General features: G+C 40.0%; 1 protein-coding gene across 1 annotated transcript in view; it reads left to right on the top strand.

Annotated features, from left to right (window-relative positions):
- Positions 1-12142, top strand: part of LAMB4 (laminin subunit beta 4) — a 106375-nt gene that overhangs the window by 18907 nt on the left and 75326 nt on the right. Inside the window, exons 10-13 of the mRNA XM_058297165.1 lie at positions 3822-4001; positions 6607-6716; positions 10669-10748; positions 11334-11484. Coding sequence (XP_058153148.1) covers positions 3822-4001; positions 6607-6716; positions 10669-10748; positions 11334-11484 — 521 coding nt within the window. The remainder of the gene's footprint in view (positions 1-3821; positions 4002-6606; positions 6717-10668; positions 10749-11333; positions 11485-12142) is intronic.

The raw sequence follows: 12142 nt of genomic DNA, 5'->3' as shown, positions 1-12142 counted from the left end.
CACTGTTAAAACATGAACTAAGGGATTACTTCTTTTTTCTTTTATTTGGCCTTTTAAAAATATTTTATCTTTAATCTCAACCTTTTAAATGAAATATTTCAAGCATACATAGAAGAATAGCGAATACTGTATTAAGCAACCTTATCCCACCACCCAGCTTTGTGAAATCTTAATGTTTTAGGACTTTCTTTAATAAAACACTCCAGGCGTTGTTGATACCCCAGGTATATCTCTATTCCATTTGTCTGCCCCCCTTCCTATATAAACTCTGTCATATATTTGACATTATCATTACCATGCTTGTTTTTATACTTTCACATGTTTTTTATCCATAAACAGAATATCTTGACATGTTTTCAAGCTGTAGATAGATGATATTATGATGTATATACCCTTTAGCAAACTGACTACTCCATTCAACATTCAATTTTAAGAATTTATCCATTTCAGGGAACCCACATTCTTCAATTTTAATTTCTATATAGAGTTCCTTCCTATAAGTATGACAAAATATTTTTGTCCATTCTTCATGTGATGCCACCCCATAAATCTTCTTGTATATGTGATCTTGCAAATATGCACAAAGACTAAGATATATACGTAACAGGAGTGGCATTTTTGAGCCAGAGAGTGTACACCTCTTCAAATTCACTAATTAATACTGAATTGTCTCCTAAGTGGTTGTACCAATTAACACTCCCTCCAACAGTGTGTATGAGTTCTTGTTGCTCTGTATCTTGTCAACACTTGCTTTGTCACACTTTAATATTTGCTAATTTTTGCTCATGGAATGGAACTTCATCATGCTTTAAATTTACATATCCCTGCTGAACTAGAAATAGGATACAACAAGTGAAGCACCTGATCGCCCAGATATAAGGACGCACTCACTCTCAGTGTCCTGTAAATTCAAGTGTGACCCTTGCACAAACCTGAGAGTGAGTGCTTCCATAAAGTTTACACCTGAGACACCTAGCTTGCCTCACTCTAGTCCCAGCCCTGTTGTGTATTATTGCACAGAGCGACATTCCCACTTGATTTCAATTACCCAGTGTTAGGACCTGGGTTTGAGATTTTACCCTACTTGCAAATAACAAGCTAGTCTGCTAAGTTTTTCATGAATTGCTGGTGAGAGATACAAGACTCCTGAGTCAAAGACCAAAGACTTTATTGTTCAGAGCGTAGCAAGCAGCAAGAACATTAGGTTGACATGAAATCCTTTTGAGCTCTAAGTCCCACAGGGCAACACAAGGGAGCCCAGATGGATCCTGTACACCCAATGAATTTGTGCCATAGTCAAGAAACACTGAGCTTGGAAGATTCCTTGCTTTTACAGCAAGTGGAAGCAAGCCTGCTCTTTGTCCAGGGGAAGATGTTACCTCATCCCTCTAGGTTATTTGCTGCGAACACAACCCTGAGAAATAACCTGGGTAAAGAGCAGTCAGGGTCTTGAATTGCTGGCATACACTTTAAGAACATTCAGAAAGCTCAGCCCCCATGGAGGATAGCTTCTCCTAGTTCCTAGAAATCAGGCTGCTTAGGCTATGTCATCAATGTAAGGTGAAAGAAAGAGAAAGAAAAAACCTGCTATGAAACAATAACTTCAAACTTCAAATCATCAGAACATATAAAGTATTTTGCAGAACTGATCTAGTAGCCACCTGACTACTTAAAATGTCCTAGATTTCAAATGTTAAGTCATAATATTGTGAAAAAAGCACAAATGAAATTTTTGCCAGGATTCTTCAATAGGCACATGATTGTATTGCATTTTACCTTGCACGGCCTATTCAAAACTGATACAAAGAACTGGGTTCTCAGGACATGTACTTCTTTAGACCAGTTTCTTAATTATCCTACCATTTTTACCAGAACCTGTAGTATGACACACATGTATGTGCACACACACATGTACAGACACTCAACTTTTACTGATGTTTTAAAATCTACATATTTGTTTTTAAAAATTGATCTCTTGGGTAGAATCAGAAAATACAGTGTTTTGAAACATAATCTTGGAATCCAGAATTTTTTACTACCTCAACCAAAGTCTCCTTCTTTGAGAAATACTTAGTAGTGACCTTGGTGGTGCTTTGGAGGGAGGCCAAGGAAAGAAAACTGGTACCCCTGACATGAAAGTGGGAAGTTGTTTTTTGTAAATAAGGAGTTTTGCCATTGAAAGACAGATGAGAAACTTGTAACACTACCATAATGAGACTCCCTGCTTCTCCCATTTTACCTAAACACATGTTTATATGTATATATACAAATGGTGTATTTTAAGAAGACCAATTAGCATTCTCATATAAATTTTCTCTAAGTTGACCTTGTTGGAGCCTAAATATTTATATAAACAGATCCCAGACATAAGCTGACTAATTTTGTCTTTTACAATTAAAACATTCAAATGTGATATAGAAAAACAAAGATTTGGGGATCTCAACCACCAACAATAAAAGTTCCCTGAAAATAATTTGTGTGTCACAAAGAGACTTTATTGGACCTCTATCCTAAAGGCCATGCCAGAGGGTTATTTCAAAGTAAAGTACTATCCATTCACATCTTTTTCCTCAAGGAGACTTCTATGCATAATTAAATTATACTCTGGGACTCATTGCTGACCTTCTGGGGTTTCTCCCAAATAACATCAAGCTTTTCCTTTTGGTCATCTCTAAAATGAATGTAGTTTGTTTCTTCTTTTCTAGATGCTTGAATTAGAAGAAAATTGTGTGTTTTCCAAACTAAACAGAGCCTGGTGCTGTTTTCCATAATGCATTTATCACCAATCACAATCCAATAACAAACTATTGAAGATGGAAAGATTCTCTCAGACAACTACTTAATGACACCAAACAACTGGTTTAGCTGAACTTTTTCCATCTAACTCACTACTAAATGGTTGTTATGCAGCCCTTGCTTTAGATTTGAGCATTTTGTTGTTGTTGTTAATCCAGAGCAAACATGTATAGATGTGAACACAATTGCTCTTAAAGTTAGGATATTCACTTATGTTTACTGCATTTCTTACAAGTGGAGTCCCTTGGAAGCACAGCAGCAAATAGGTAAAGCGACCTTGGTTGTCATCTAATACCCACCAGAGCCCTTGCCCTTTACATCAAGCCACAGTCAGTGCTTACTTAGCATCTACGTGGAGGCCACAGGGATAAGGGCTCACTGCAAAGATGGGTACCCCAAACTCTAGGAAGTTCTTCCTTATGTAAGTTAAACTTTACCATTTGTATCTTCTACTTCTGGGGCCTCATTGTACCCTCTGGAATTATTAGTACCAGCATTCTTTTTTGTATGGCACTCCTTCCGTATGCGTGTGCACGTGTCAGTATAGCACCCCACTCATACCTCTCTTGACATTATTTTCACCTGTAGTCTTTTTTAATCTATTTTTTATTGAGGTGACATGTACATAACATAAAATTAACTATTTTAAAATGAGCCATTCAGTGATATTTAATACATTCACAATATTGCACAACCACCACTTTTATCTAGCTCCAAAATAAGTTCATCACCCCAAAAGGAATCAATCTATTCCTAACACCCAGTTTTCACAATAGCAGTCTTCCTCTGTTCCTCTCACTTTAAATTCTTTTGAAGTCTTTTTTTAAAAAAAGATATATGGAATTATTCAGTATTTTCCATGTCAAGAGATCTGGGAGCCAGTTCTGAATAGCACGTGACCATTAATCTTATTACTTAAACTGAGTGATTTAAACAAAGTACAATAGTTGTGTGCATAATATGCTATCATATGTTTCAGGTTTCCCACAAGTTGCAATTAATTAAATGCACATCTCTGTCCCCAGCTTGTGAATGTGACCCCGATGGGACCTTGTCTGGTGGACTTTGTGTGAGCCACTCTGATCCTGCCTTGGGGTCTGTGGCTGGTCAATGCCTGTGTAAGGAGAACGTGGAAGGAGCCAAGTGCGACCTGTGCAAGCCCAGCCACTATGGACTCAGCGCCACGGATCCCCTGGGCTGTCAGCGTAAGTCAACCAGAGCTGACACATCAGCCCTAAAGTTCTGTGACTGAAAATACCTAAGAGTTCTGCCAGCCTTTGAGTTTTTAAGAATGATACAGTGCTTCCACAAATTTTAGAGAGTGAGTAGAGAACTTTTCTCTGTGATTTGCTGAATTTATCATAGAAGACCAGCAGGGGGTGTGCACATTTTCCTCACTGCAACAAACTGGGAAAAATGCCAAGAAATTTAATGCAAAACCTTTAGAAAAATGGCCTCCACCAGGACTTTCCTAAGAGCTATATATTCAAATTTATTAAATTGCATTCCCATTTCTGCATAGGCTGATGGCTTCTTAGGCAATTTTCAGGTGGTGGTTTCTTCTATTTTTTAATTATTCTTCTCTTTCTCACATCCCTGCTAGTATTGGTTCATATTTCTCTGACAAAGAGAAGAAAACAATTAAAAAGCAAAGAGGGATTGAGGATAAATAGAAAAGAACCTCAGCAGTTTGCTGGGGCCAAATGATCATACTCTTAGCTACAGGATCATAGAAGTTAGAGCTTCCTGGGCCACACAGGGCTAGCTGGGACTTTGTCAGGGAACTTGTATTAGTCTGCCAGAGGGGTGCTAATGTAAAATACCAGAAGTCTGTTGGCTTTTGTAAAGGGTATTTATTTGGGGTAGGAGCTTATAGATACCACGCCATAAAGTATAAGTTACTTCCTTCACCAAAGTCTATTTTCATGTGTTGGAGCAAGATGGCTGTTGACTTCTGCGAGGGTTCAGGCTTCCTGAGTTCCTCCCTTCCAGGGTCTTGCTTCTCTTTGGGCTCAGCGTTCCTCTCTTCCCAGGGCTTGCTTCTCTTCCCTCACAACCAAGCTCCTCTGTGTGCTTACTTTCTGGGTCTCCAGCATCAAAACTCCCACAACAAAAACTCCAACATCAAAACTCTGTCCTTTGCCATGTCTTTTATGGCTGTTGATGTGGCCCAATCAAAGCCCCAATCATAATTAAATCACGCCCAGGTACAGACCAGTTTACAAACATAATCCAATATCTATTTTTGGAATTCATAACTGTATCAAACAACTACAGAACCTGAGTAAATCATTTTCATTTGGTCATGCGTTATACTCCATATTTTTGCCTATAGAAGGAACAACGGAACATTGTTATAAGGAATGTTGTTTTTCATTTTTCTTTTGAGACAACTTTATTGACAAGTAATTTGTATACAGTACAATTCAACCTTTAAGTTGTACAATGCAATGTTTTTTATTATGTTCACAGAGTTGTACTACCATCACCACAATCAATTTTAGAACATTTTTGTTACCTAAAAAGAAACCTTATACCTTTGCTATCACCCCCCAAACCCTCATTCCCATGCAACCCCTGGCCCTGCCAGCCCTAAGTAAGCACCAATCTACTTGCTGTCTCTGTGGATTTGCCTATTACAGACATTTCTTATCAATGGAATCATACATTTCATATCAGTGGTCTTTGGTGACTGGCTTCTTTCCCTTAGCATGATGTTTTCAAGGTAAATCCATGTTGTAGTATGTATCAGTACTTCATTTGTTTTTATTCAAAATAATATTCCCTTGTATAGATATACCACATTTTATTTATCCATTGATCAGTGGGTAGACATTTGGGTTGTTTCTGTGACACTGGTTTATTCGGCAATAGAATCAGGGAAAGTGGGTATCTTGTTGTGGTAGCATAATTTCTTAGCCTTCACCACCTAAGCAGGACTCAGAAATGTCTGTAGGTGAAAGAGAAAGCAAAGGAGAATAAAGAGAGGTTAAAATGAAAGGAAAAAGTAGTAAGACAGTAGAAAAAGAGAGAAGAGACAAGTATACGATAGAGGATCCATCATCAGTAATTGTGACACTTAGCAGCCCCGCTGAGTGTCACTCGACCCGGCCCACATCACTCAGGTTAACTGTGCCAGGTTAACTGTGCCAGGCACTGCAGTTTGCACAACTTCCTACGCCTACTTGTCTCCTCCTAATTGCCATCCAGAAATACATGAGGGCTCTGGAAGTGTCTGGCACTGGACTTCCTGTGCAGAGTGTGTGCAGTACAATAATTGCCCAGCCATTCAGACAATAAACTTGGCAGGGCACGCTGCTCTATGTTCTTTTTTTTTTTCAAGAGAACACAAGATGGTTTAATTTGTAGAGTCGAGAGTTGTTTGTTCTTGATTACAGAGCTTAACATGCAAATTACATTCGCCTCTTGCTACAGAAATGGCACCTTGCCACTTCTCTGGGACATTTAATCCACTCAGAATTATTCCTGGGCAACCCTCATCAACACCACCACCAGCAAGTGTCCTCTCTCCCATCTTTCATGATGTGCGAACTCTCTTATCTAGCGTAACTGGGAAATGAGGACTTTAGTTCAACTGAGTAGCCATATAAAGATCCATTGATTTTTTTGTAATGGATTTGATGTATTCTAAACTCCAGATTAAGACCTCACATTATTTAACCTGTCATTGATGATCCTGAAGGTTCTATGTTCTTTTGGGCTATGGCATTTTGCTCAAGGTGCACTATTAAGACATTTGCAACAGTGAGGTCATAAGAATGGGAATAATTGGGAATGCTGTGCTTTCAGCCTGTGACTGTAACCCCCTTGGGAGTATGAAGTTCTCAACCTGTGATGTGGATACAGGCCAATGCTTATGCCAGTCGTTTGCCACCGGCCCACATTGCGAAGAATGCTCTGTATGTATTTGCCTGCAATTTTCCTTTTATATCCAGTGATGCAAAGTTCTACTGCCATTGTCTAAAAAAGACTTGGTCTTGTTAATTTCTTTCCTCCTATTGTTGTGTTTCACTTTGATTCCTGAGGCTAACAACTGTTAGAAGGCATTGGTATTTTTTCCACTTTGAGTAAAGCTTATTGGCTTTTAAGTTAGCAAAATTAGTACTTCCTATATCTGGCTGAGGCAGTCTTGGCCTTGGTTGTGTGGTGTTACGGGAAGAAAAGTGTCCGAAGGACTTCTATTACTGGAAAGTTCATAAATCAGGGCAATGACATCTTATCTCCCAGATCCTGTATCAAAATAAGCCCATCATTCAAGGCCCATCTCAACTGCCCAATCTTCCCCGAAGCTTTTTCCAATCTTTGCTTGGATATGATGGCTCCATCCCATCCCATAGCATTTTGGCAAGAATCATACTCTGCTTTTCACAATGAATTGCCATTATTTGTGTCAACACTACATCCCACAGTATTGGACCGTGTGTTCCTTAACATCATGAATTGCCTTATCTATCTTCTTTCCCTAACAGTTGTTAAATTAACAAAGGCTATGAAATGCTGATTTAGGTAAGGTATACCTTTCAAAGATCATTGAACACAATAGGAAATATATGTAAATCAGTTTAATTGAAACTTCTAGGCCCAGTGCTATGGTACAGCTGGCTCATATTAGCTTGCTAAAGGTGATTGTTAAATTTTCAGTAATTTTGAGAGTTAAGCATAACTATTATTAAAAATTAAATTGTAGGGAAGCAAACGTGGCTCAAGCAGTTGGATTCCCTTCTGCCATATGGGGAGTCCGGGGTTCAATGCCTGGGGCCTCCTGGTGAAGGCAAGCTGGCCCACTTGGCGAGCTGGCCCTCATGGAGTGCTGGCACACGTAGAGAGCTGGCACAGCAAGATGATGCTACAAAAGGAGACACAGAGGAGAGATAATGGAAGGCACAGTAGATCAGGTTGCTGAGGTAGTATGGGAGAGTGATCACCTCTCTACCACTCTGGAGGGTCCCAGGATCAGTTCCCGGAGCTGCCTAATGAGAATACAAGCAGACACAGAAGAGCGCACAGCAGGTGGATGCAGAGAGCAGATAACAGGGCAGGGAGGGGGGAGAAATAAATAAATAAATTTTTTTAAAAAATTATATTGTAAAATTTATAATTAATCATATTTTTAAAAGATAGTAAATGTTCAAACTCATTATCCCTCAATTACCTCACTACATTTTTAAAATTTCACTATATTTTACTCTTATCTTTGCTCCAAGGTTATTTTCATCTATTGTATCTGTATCCCAAATCCAAGTTTCAGTGGCAATATATTGGTGGCTTGAAATTGGCTATGGCTAGAGTATTTACACCCCAGAAATCAGCAAACACTATAAATCAAGGCTCTCCTCCAGCCTCTCCACCAGTCAGCTGGTTGTTACTCATTTTCCAGCACACCACCAGATTGGACTGAATCACTCAGCTACCAGATGTCAGTAGGTTCCTCCATTTTTTTCGTGGCAGGCCAAGCAGTGGGATATAATAGCATTTATCTACCCTTTTTTGGCCAACCAGACCATAATCTGACACATAATCTCCACGCTGCTTCTGCAACTCTCTGCCTAAAAATATTTTGGATGATCTCTTAATAATCAATCAAACAAACAAAAAACTTACTTTAAATATAATGTGGATTACTGTGGGAAATAAACTTCTGGATTTTTCTCAGACCCCACTTAATATATGAGTAGGTATTCTAAAATTAGTAGAATAAAACATTTTTCACTTCCTAAGGAACATGTCATGCAATTAGGGAGTTCAAACCAACTCTTCCCTTTGTTGTCCAACCTTGGCAGCCCACCATCATTTTTAGAAGGAAAAAATAAAAGCTCAACCTAATAAAAGAACAGTGACCTTGATGTGTCTGAAGAAATTTAGCTGATAAATGAGAAACATATGCCAATTTGGCTTAGTATTATGCTAATATATTAAGTCATTTTACTGAAAACATATTAGGATGTGGCATGGGAGGGAAGAAAAAAAGAAAGGAAGTAATTATGGAGAAGGAACTCTATATAAGAGAGGTCAGGTAATCTAAAAGTTTTATATAAGTGAGAGAGAGTTCTAGAAACTTGTTAACTCTAGGAAAGGTCAATCTTGCCAAGCTCTATATGCCATGTATGTGTGCAACACAAAAAAATGAGTACACAGTTTATTAACTGACCCAACAAAGCAGGTCAGATAATTCCAGACAAACTTTATATTCCCGGCTGCTTTTTTCACTAGCAGGTTAATGCTATGTGTGCAATGCAAACTAGATTGTGTTTTCAGAAGGGCAATAACTGAGCAGGGATAGTCCATGGGAAAATTGTCCATTACAGCTGAGCCCAGTGATCTGCCAGGTGCTCTACCGTCTACCTCTATCTGATGGTTTTGGAAAAAATATCAAAAGTTCTTTGCCACATTTTATAAGAAATTATGTCAACTTTTAATGCTTAAAATACATCTCTTTGGGTAAAATTTTGCCAAGATAACAAAAAAAAAAAAAATGGATTCTTAACAAATCTGTTTCAAATAACAATTGCATGCCTAATAAAAATCTAAATTTTATCCAAGCATGTTAAATTGAGATTTGAGGGGAAGTATTTTCTGAGCGTTTTATACTAAGTATTATCTGATTTAAGAAGCAGGTATTTATATTTCACCAGCTGTTTATATTAAATAAATGTCAAGATGTTGCAATGATGAAAAAGTCTTAAGCAACAGAGTTGACGCTTTCAAGCTGGGTCTACACTATGCCAGAACAAGCGGTTTGAAAATAACTTGGAAGCGGATGTGGCTCAAGCAGTGGAGCACCTGCCTCCCACATAGGAGGTCCCAGGTTCTGTTCCCGGTGCCTTTTGGAAAAAAAAACAAACAAGCAAAAAAGACGGGAAGGTTAACTCAGGGAAGCCAACGTGGTTCAGTGGTTGAGTGCCAGTTTCCCACATACAAGGTCCTGGCTTCAATCCTTGGCCCTGGTACCTCAAGAAAATAAAATAATAATTCTACTAACCTGTGATATTTTATAGCATCTCAACATCAGTTTGATTGTTTTTTTTTTTAACCCCAAAACATTTCAGTGTTGTGTAAGTAAAACTCCTAGGGCTATTGTGGTAAGTAGAACTATCAGTTTTATAAAAGTAGTTGCAAATGCACTAGCAGAAAAAACTTGTCATCAGAATGGCCTTCAGCAATCCAGCTTCAGGATGAATTGTACTTAGAGGAAATGTGTGGCTTCCATTGTGTCTCCACTTGAAACAATTCATGGACAACCTTCCGTTCCATCACCTCAGCCCTGGGGATCAGAAACATGTGTCTGTGGAGATGATTAACAAGTGCTCAGGCAAGAAAGGCCTGTGTGATTGCTCAGGCTGTTACTATTTGCTGTGGATCAATTGAACTGTAATGATTTTTTAAGATTTTTAAAAAGTTTCTCTCCCCTTTCCCCCTCCCCCCCATTGTCTCCCCTCTGTGTCCATTCACTGTGTGTTCTTCTGTGTCCATTTGTATTCTTGTCAGTGGTACTGGGAAACTGCATCTCTTTTTTGTTGCGTCATCTTGCTACGTCAGCTCTCTGTGTGGGCTGCGCTATTCCTGGGCAGACTGCACTTTCTTTCACACTGGGCAGCCCTCCTTACGGGGTGCACTCCTGGTGCATGGGGCTCCCCTACGTAGGAAAAACCCTGCGTGGCAGGGCACTCCTTGTGGGCATCAGCACTGCATGTGGGCCAGCTCATCACATGGGTCAGGAGGCCCTGGGTTTGAACCCAGGACCTCCCATGTGGTAGGCGGATGCTCTATCAGGTGAGCCAAATCCGCTTCTCATGTAGTGATGTCAGTATCACACTTCACAGCTGGAATCAACTGAGCACGTTCTCCTTGTAGGTTGGATTCTGGGGACTAGGAGAGGACCTCCGCGAATGTTCTCCCTGTGACTGCGATACTGGAGGTGCCTATTCTGACGTGTAAGTCGGGAACAAGAATGATGATGTTTTGTGGAATGCGTCCTCATGCACATTTCCACAGAAAAGCACATTTTTTTCTGATATGCTCACAGGCAGAGGTATAGGGTTTTAGTCCATGACCAGCAAAATACATTGAAAAGACACAATCAAGAGACAGTAACTAAGCTAAGTTGATTTATTTTACTTCAGATATTTCAAAAGGTGAAGTATACAGTCCGACTGCCTGGGGATCCCATACGGTGGTGGAGTAAATGCCTGACAATGTGTGATTCAGCCTGCCTAAAACACCAACTTTTGCCATACTGTGAAGAGACGCCCTACCCTCTCCTTTTTTCAGTTTTTAGAGCAGAGTTAGAGAGCTGCGGAGGAAAGGAGTGGCCACCTAGACTCCACGGATCTAGATTCACTTTTCAAGACCAGATATGTTGAACCCATGACCTCTCAGTGTCCTCTCACAGGATAATGGACTGATTGAGTCAAATAATTGGTCCATTAGGGGACATTTGGCCCAGGATTCCCACCCCTTCAATTTTATGCCTTCCCTCTCAAATCCTACCTTTGTTCATGATGGGTTTTCCCCCTCAGGTGCTCACCTACAGACGGGCAGTGTGAATGCCGCCCCCACATCCTGGGCCGCAGCTGCACTGAACCAGCCCCTGGCTACTTCTTTGCTCCTTTGAATTTCTACCTCTATGAGGCAGAGGAAGCCATGCTCCTCCAGGGACTTGCACCTTTGGTTGGTATTTTGTTTACTCTCCCTACATACTTCATTTGATGGAGTACCAGTAAATACATACAGCACACCCTGGAGATCATGTTAAGGTACCTAGAAAAGAATGCTTGTGCCCCCCAGTGCAGATCAGAGTAGAACTTATGATGTCATGGAAGAGCAGATGACACAGATACTTGAGGGCAGAGTCTGTGCTTTATCTTTGTATCCTAGCACAGAGCCTGGCACGCAACAGCCTGGCACATAAAGGTGGGTTAAATTGTGATGAAAGTTTATTTTTGCTCTTTCAATGCACCCATCCAGTGAAATCTATTTATTGAGCATCTGTCTGTCTGTCTTCCCACGACACTATAAACCACATGAGGGCAGGAGAGTGGGTTTTGTGCTCACCACTGTTGTGCTAGTGCCTAGGAAGAACTTCAGGATATCTGCTGGTGCATGGATAAAGTACATAAAAGAAGTTAAGACGTGCTCGCTGCTCTCCTGAAGTTCATCTCAGATTAGCAGATGCCCCTGAAGTCAGTGAGGGTCACAGAAGGGTCTGATTGCAAATGTCACTTGGTGCTCTGCTTCTTTTCCTATGGTCAAGTCCGACAGAACAGTTTCCCTCAAAATATTTTTCTAAAAGCTTTGCTAAGGGAACAGAAAAACATGTGAAAATTTT

Source organism: Dasypus novemcinctus, chromosome 5, assembly GCF_030445035.2.
Source record: "Dasypus novemcinctus isolate mDasNov1 chromosome 5, mDasNov1.1.hap2, whole genome shotgun sequence".
Classification (NCBI taxonomy): Eukaryota; Metazoa; Chordata; class Mammalia; order Cingulata; family Dasypodidae; genus Dasypus; species Dasypus novemcinctus.
The sequence above is the reverse complement of the archived record's forward strand: the minus strand, read 5'-3'. Positions and strand labels throughout refer to the sequence as shown.